Raw genomic sequence first — 7,910 nt, 5'->3', positions numbered from 1 at the left:
TCTCTCTCCCCCTCTCTGTCTCTCTCTCTGTCTTTGTCCCTCTCTCTCTTCCACTCCACTATGAAGAGACCCATATGTCCAGGAACTGCTGTCTTTGATCAGTGAAGAACTGAGATCTGCTCAGAGGGAGGGTGGAACCAGACCCCCTGCTCCAGTCAGGATAGGGCCCGACCACAGTGCCCGCAGACTTGTGACTGCCGCCCTATCAGAGACTCTGAGCCAAGTCACAGAGCGAAGCCTCTCCCAGTTTCCTGACCCACAGAAACCATGAAATAATAACTGTTGGTTGTTTTAAGCCAAGTTCTGTGTTGGGCTTATAACGTTTGCAGGATTTTGTTCCTGCAAATCTAAATTGTTTACACTTATCTAAATATATTTTAAAAACATGGACAACTCCTTAACACTTAACTACTGACTTGTTCCTGACTTTGCATGTCCAGTTCCCTTCTTCTGGCATTCCGTTCCCACCTCCTTCCTAGGAATACTCCTTTCTTGGCCTGATTCAGGTCTCAGCTCAGAAGTCATCTTACCAGAGACCAGTTGCTCTCAGAAATGCCCAATTAAAATACCTCCCTCCATCTGTCTCTGTCACATATTCTCCATTATACCTTTGAAGTCCTTCTTACCATTGGTAATTATCTAACATAGTGATTATTTCTTTGTTTACTGTTTTCCCTGCTGAAATGGGAATGGTTGCTTTATTATCTAGTGTTTAATTTTATTTTTGAAAAAATTAGTATCAGTAAGATTAACTTTTCTTTCTGGTGTACAGTCCTTGGAATTTTATCACATGTATAGATTTGTGGGATCTGGGGAGACAGAGCATTTAAATTTTTTAGTACCTTCAAAGTCATTGCTCTGATATCAGGATACAGAACAGTTCCACTCCCCAAAAAACTCCTTGGTACTAAACCTTTTAGTCATAGGAAAGGGCTTTTTATTTTTTTTATTTTTCTCTCTTGCTTACTGCTCCATTGCCAGTGCTTAGAATATTAGCTGGCATAAAGGAAACTTGGTAAATATTTGTTGAATTAATTAATTAAACATATACCGATGTCAGCAAATGTTGGAAGTTGATGCTGTAAGGGCTACCAGGACAAATCTCTCCTGGAGATCAGGCCTTAACTTTTTTAAACACAAAACAAGACAAAGATAGTTTGGCTGACAGAATCTTAAGAGAATTTTATTGGCGCCAGGCATCACATTGCATCCCCTCTCCCAACTATCACTGTAACTACTCGCATGCATATGGCAGGAGGACCTACTAGGAGAAAGAGGTGTGGTTCAGCTATCAGCTGATTTTTGGTTGTTCTGAAAAAGCCCTGACCAGATGATGGGTTCCCTACAGCAAACTCCACTCTTCTTAAGTTCTGGGTTTTATTCACCAGAGTATCCCCAGAAAGCATCCTCTTTCCAGCCTACAACAGGGCCAAGTCCGGAGGTCTGTTTCTTCAACTGAGAAAGTCTCATTTAATTCTCTTGGAAGGAAAGTACTATAAGCAAACTAGAAATACAAATTATTCAAAGCCATTCTGTTTAAGATGATGTCAGCTCCTTAGCACCATTTGAAAAATTCTGGCCCCGTTCACGGCTCATTCAGCCCGGAAATAGAGCCCAAACTCACTGCTCGTTCCATTTGGATTGTGAATCTCTGTATGAACATTAGAATGACTCCACAATACATTGCTTTCATAGGGGCTAGAGAATGAGGAAATGAGACCGTGTAATGGAACATGGTGAGGAGACCCTAGGAAAACCTGCAACAAATATCTCTCATTTCTGTTGTGAGCAGTGTTACTACTCCTGCAATCCACACTCATATATGGCGGCTGAGACACGCCTCGGCTTCCTTCTGGCTTAAACATTCAAGATTCAACTGATTGGTATTTTCCTCTTTGGCTACAAAGACTTATACCAAGTCAAATGGTTCCTTATTTTCTTAGTGCATGGTCTCAATTTCTTTCTCCCCTGTGCCTTGTACAAATTTTATCTAGTACATGCCATCCTGCTCCCCCAGAAGACAGAATAGGAATGAGGGTAGAAGGGGGGACATGACTTACCTATATGCTCCCTGACTTTGGTCCCTGGAAGTGAAAGAACTCTCTGGTTCTCAGGAAAAAGCCAAACTCTTGAGTTGGTCCCAAAGTCCTTCTTGACCTGGCATTCCCCAAGGCATTCACCATAACTGGATTTTTCACTTCACAAATGCATCCTTCTCTCATTTTCTCTTGCTCTCTGACCTTTTCACATACTGGGTTTTTTTCTTCTTTTTCTGATACTCTTTGCCTCATATTTGTCTGAAAAACATCATCTTATCCTTTGAGGTTTAGGATCATCTCTCCCAGGAAACCTTCCCTGATTCCCCCTTCCAGATTCTGTAGGGTGTTCCTACTCTATCCTACCCTTGCCCTCATGTGCATATTTCATTCCATTACAATTAGTATCTTCTCCCACATTCCACTATAAACTCTACACAATAGGGACCTTGTGTCTCTTGCTCACCACTCCATGGCTAGAGCTTACAGCAAGCCCGGAATATAAACTCCATAAAAATTTGTTGAGAGCTAACCAGATTTTGAACCAGGATAAATCCAATCTAATAGGGCTAGACCGATCTTTCTGGGAAGACAGCATCGGACATACCCAAAAGGACTCCTACTGGTCTCAGTAATTGAGAAAATAGTAACAGGGCCATCTTGAGATTTCCTTTTAAACTTCTGCAACTCAAAATCCAAAGTGGCTACTCTCTAAAACCATGCAACTCCATTCTTTTGCCCATGACCTTAGATGTTGAGATCTTACTTCCTGGAAGTTTCCAGGTGTCCTTATGGTCAGGAAGATGAAGTAATTTTTCTGTTGACAAGCTTCCTCAGGGCCCCCTTCAGATCTCTGTTCCTCAGGCTATAGATAAAGGGGTTCAGCATGGGGGTGACCACAGTGTACATCACAGCAGAGGCTTTCTCCTTCACAGCTGTGCGCACAGAGGAAGGACACAAATAGACCCCAATGGTGTTCCTATAGAAGAGAGCAACCACAGACAGATGGGAGCTGCAGGTGGAAAAGGCTTTCTTCTTGCCCCCTGCAGAGGGGACCTTCATGGTGGCCACAATGATGCAAGCATAGGAGGCCAGGATGCAGATGAAAGGCGTGGCTATCACCATCCCAGCCACGATGAGCACAAAGATCTTGTTCACAGAGGTGTCATTGCAAGAAAGCCTGAGAAGAGGAGTGAGGTCACAGAAGTAGTGAGGAATCTTATTGTTCCCACAGAAAACCAGGCGCACCATCAAGAGGATATGAGTGAGGGAAATAAAGTAGGAAAACACCCATGGGCCACCAGCCAGCAGGCCACAGAGGCATGGGCTCATGATGGTGGTGTAGTGTAAGGGGTGACATATAGCCACAAACCTGTCATAAGCCATCACAGCAATTAAAACACTGTCCATAATGCCAAAGAAATGGAAAAAATACATCTGGGTCAGGCAGCAGGGATAAGAGATTGACTTGCTCTTGATTTGGATGTTCACCAACATCTTGGGGACAGTGTTGGTGGCTAGACAGAAATCAACCAATGAGAGATTAGCCAGGAAGAAGTACATGGGGGTGTGGAGGTGTGAATCTGAGCTGATGGCCAGGATGATGAGCAGGTTCCCCACTACTGTGACCACATACATGCAGAGAAACAGAGCAAAGAGGAGGGTCTCCTGCTCTGGATTTTCTGAAAGTCCCAGGAGGATGAATTCAGATGCACTGGTTTGGTTCCTTGGTTCCATTGGTATGATCCCTCTGAAAGTATTGAAAGGGTGACATTACAGGAATGCTACAGAGATGATTCTGGAAAATCAGATGAGATTACAACCAATTTCCCATCCGGACTAAGTATAACACCTGTTTATATACAGGTTACATCTTGAACTATTGATGAAGTGTTTACAGCAACTCATATGTCAAGGTTTGGTAGTAGGACCCTCCCATGAGTATTCTCATTTCAGGAAAATATTGAGAGAGTTTATCATGCATGAAAACTTAGTGGAAAAAAAACTAAGGGATTTCCTTAAGGATAAAACAAATTGAATTAAAGATAAGCAATATACAGGAAGCAATGAACAGACAAATAACTTGTTTATATGTAGAAAAAATTAACAAGATGCTGAGTTTTAAAATAATATAATAATTCCACATAAACAAGATGGATTAAGATACTAGGGAACAATTATATGTACTACAAGAAGAGGAATTAGAATAAGTGTTGAAAGGTTCTTGCATTGAGTTGCAGGAGAATAGAAATGTTGAGTATTTTGGACTTTCTACTACAAGGTTTAAGTTTAGGTGTAACCACTAAAATAATGGATATAGAATTTATAACTTGTAAATTATAGTAGGGTTGTAACAGAACTAAAGAGATTTTGGTCGAACCAGTATAAGTCAGGAAAGGAAATATAAAGAAGCAGACAAAAATCACAAAATATATGGGTAATTACAAAAATGTTTAAATGGCTTTAACTGATCTTTAAAAACAGAGACATTTAGATTGGACGAAGGAACAAAATTCTGTCATCTCGTGTGTACAAGAGTTACGCCTAAACTGTAATGATGTAGAAGGTTTGACCATCAGGAAATAATAAAGGTATATGAAGAAATACTGACCAAAATTAAGATGAACTGCTTATTTTAGGATATGTGCTGCTGAAGCAAGCAGGAAAACAGACAGCTCGTTGATATCAGGCAAGATATACTTAAGGCAAAGGCATTAAAAGGGATAAGGAAAGTCATTATATCATAATAAAAGGAAAATTCACCAGAAAAAGGAAAATTCACCAGAAAAAGAAAAAAAAAAAACAGCTACTAATATGCATTTAATAGCACAGCCTTCCAGTATATAAAGAAAAAAACTAACAAAACTGTAAGGAAAAAATGATAAACCACATCATATTAGGAGATTTTATCATATCTTTTTTTAGTAGTTGAGAGACTGGGGGCGGGCAGGCGGGGGAGTAGAATTTTGGTAAGGGTATAGAAAATCTGAGTCACACAATTAACCAGCTTGATTTGAGCATTACATGAAATTATTAGAGAATCCACATTTTTTTCAAGGACATATATCTGCAAAAATTAGGCCATAAAGCAAATGTTAATACCAAAGAATACATATCAAACAGAACATATTTTCTGATCATAATGTAGTCAAAATAGAAATCAATAATAAAAGATAATCAGCCTCTTCCCATATGTTTGGAGCTACTAAAAGCACATTTAAAAATAATGTATGCATCGGGGCGCCTGGGTGGCTCAGTCGTTAAGTGTCTGCCTTCGGCCCGGGTCGTGATCCCAGGATCCTGGGATCGAGCCCCGCATTGGGCTCCCTGCTCTGCGGGAAGCCTGCTTCTCCCTCTCCCGCTCCCCCCGTTTGTGTTCCCTCTCTCGCTGTGTCTCTCTCTGTCAAATAAATAAAAATCTTAAAAAAAAGAAAATAATGTGTGCATCAAAGCACACATCATCATTGAAACCAGGAATATTTATACTTCTTAAAAAACCTATCATCTATCTATCTACCTATCTGAGTAGATATATAGATATAGATATACACAATGTAATATTATGCAGCCTTTTAAAAGGATGAAATCTTGCCATTTGTAACATGTGTGGACCTAGACGGTATAATGTTAAGAGAAATTAGACAGAGAAAGACAAATGCTGTATGATTTCACTCATGTATGGAATCTAAAAAAACAGATGAACAAACAAAAAGCAGAATCAGACCTATAAATACAAAGAACAAACTGATGGTTGCCAGAGGGAGGGGGTTGGGAAGATGGGCAAAATGGGTGAAAGGGAGTGGGAGATACAGGCTTCCAGTTACAGAATGAATTAAGTCACAGGAATAAAAGGTACAGCAAAGGGAACATAGTCAATGATGTAATAGCATTGTATGGTGACAGATGGTGGCTGCACCTGCGGTAAGAATAACATAATGTCTAGAGACGTTGAATCCCTATATTGTCCACCTAAAACTAATGTAACATTGTGTCGACTGTACTCAAAAAAAAGCACCCCCCAAAACAAAAAACTTACCTAATCAAAGGAGATGCAGGTAAACCAGTATGTAGAAGTAAATTCATAGTCTTAAATGCATAATTTAGAAAAGAAAGCTTGAACCTTTAAAACAGTTGAAGGTCCTAAGAGGAGACTTACACAATTAGACAGATTACATGATCATGCTCGCTCAGTTCATAATCCTGTTTCCCTTTAGTGATCACTTCCTGGGTGATGTCAAGGAGATGGCAGAACAGTTTTCCATCTTCCCTGCAAAGAACACCAAGTTTGACAATTACCCGTTGACCAGAGTATGTGCGTAGGAGCCCAGGGTCCAGCAGAGAAGTTCCAGCACATAACTAGAGCAAAAACAATCTGAGACTTAACACTTTGAAGAGGTAAGAGGAATAGCTTCACTGTAGCTACGGTCACACTTCCCCAAAGCAGCACAACTCAGTGCCAAGGAGACACCCTCAGCCCTTGATTTTCCCCACGGGGTAAAGTGAGAGCGTGTGAGTGAGTATTTGACTCCCCTAGCTGTGCAGGATGCTGCCAAAGAGACCCACTTCTTTCTCATCCCATGCAGAACACTGAGGGGAGCTACCTGAATGAAGCCAGGGAGAGGCTGGGAGCAGAGCAGGCAAGTCTCACCATGCATCAAAGGGATGCAGATCCTGCTAACTATTCCACTAGGAAGCCTGCCCACACACTGCTGGCAATGCTTCTCAATCTGTAGACCCTCCCATCTCTCCTGCAGGGACTTCCAGTGCCCTGTATGCCTCACCCACGAACACCACCAAGCCATGGCTGGCTGGCTCCCTGTGCATGCCCCCAAGGGCGGCAAGTCTGGGCATTTGCAGATGGCTAGTGAGCAAGTGTAGAAAACCAGTCCAACGCTGAGGAATTGAGAGAAAACACACAAACTTGAGCATTTCAGGGCACCACCCTAGGGAAAGCAAACCGGAGGCTGTCAGCCTCTGGCCTGGCTTTGTAGGATCAAGAGAAGGTGTACAGTCTTAAGAATGTCCCCTCGCATAGGGAACAAGAAGTGTGGAGCTGGGGAATTCATTGAAAAGGTCTAAGAATCCACTGAAAAGCCTAAGAATCCCTAGAAGGGTTAACAGAGGGATTTTTTCCCCCCAAAGCCAGTCAGTAAAGCCTGGAGGAGGTAACTGCTTCTTCAAATGTGAAAACGTCAAGGCATGATTTCAGGGAACATTAAAAATCAACAAAACATGACACAACCAAATGACACAATAATTTTCTAGTAACTGACCCTTAAGAAATACAGATCTATAGGGTGCCTGGGTGGCTCAGTCAGTTGGGCAGCTGCCTTCTGCTCAGATCATGATCTCAGGGTCCTGGGATCAGGCGCCACACCAGGCTTTCCACTCAGTCAGTGCGAGTCTGCTTCTTCCTCCCCCTCTGTGATCTCTCTCGCTTTCTCTCTCTCAAATAAATAAATAAAATCTTAAAAAAAAAAAGAAATACATATCTATGATCTGCCTGATAAAGTTTTCAAAATAGATGTTTTAAGGAAGTTCAACAAGCTACAAGAAAACACAGAAAGGGGGCACCTGAGTGGCTCAATAGGTTAAGTGTCCGATTCTTTTTTTTTTTTTAAGATTTTATTTATTTGACAGAGAGAGTGAGAGAGCACAAGCAGGGAGAGCAGCAGAGGGAGAGGGAGAAGTAGGCTCTCCGCTGAGCAGGGAGCCCAATGCAGGACTCGATTCCAGGACCCTGGGATCATGACCTGAGCCGAAGGCAGACGCTTAACCATCTGAGCCACCCAGGTGACCCTAAGTGTCCGATTCTTGATCTCAGCTCAGTTCTTGATCTCAGGGTCCTGAGTTCAAGCCCTGCATTGGGCTCCA

At 41.9% G+C, this 7,910-nt stretch overlaps 1 protein-coding gene across 1 annotated transcript; it reads right to left on the bottom strand.

Moving 5' to 3' along the window:
* Positions 1-2,831: 2,831 nt before the first annotated feature.
* Positions 2,832-3,773, bottom strand: LOC110593800 (olfactory receptor 24). Its single transcript, XM_021705184.1, has one exon. The coding sequence runs from the start codon at positions 3,771-3,773 to the stop codon at positions 2,832-2,834; it is 942 nt and encodes a 313-aa protein (XP_021560859.1).
* Between the last annotated feature and the right edge of the window lie 4,137 nt (positions 3,774-7,910).

The sequence above is a fragment of the Neomonachus schauinslandi genome, chromosome 1 (assembly GCF_002201575.2).
Source record: "Neomonachus schauinslandi chromosome 1, ASM220157v2, whole genome shotgun sequence".
Taxonomy (NCBI): Eukaryota; Metazoa; Chordata; class Mammalia; order Carnivora; family Phocidae; genus Neomonachus; species Neomonachus schauinslandi.
Note: the sequence above shows the minus strand (reverse complement) of the source record. Positions and strands in the feature narration are given on the sequence as shown.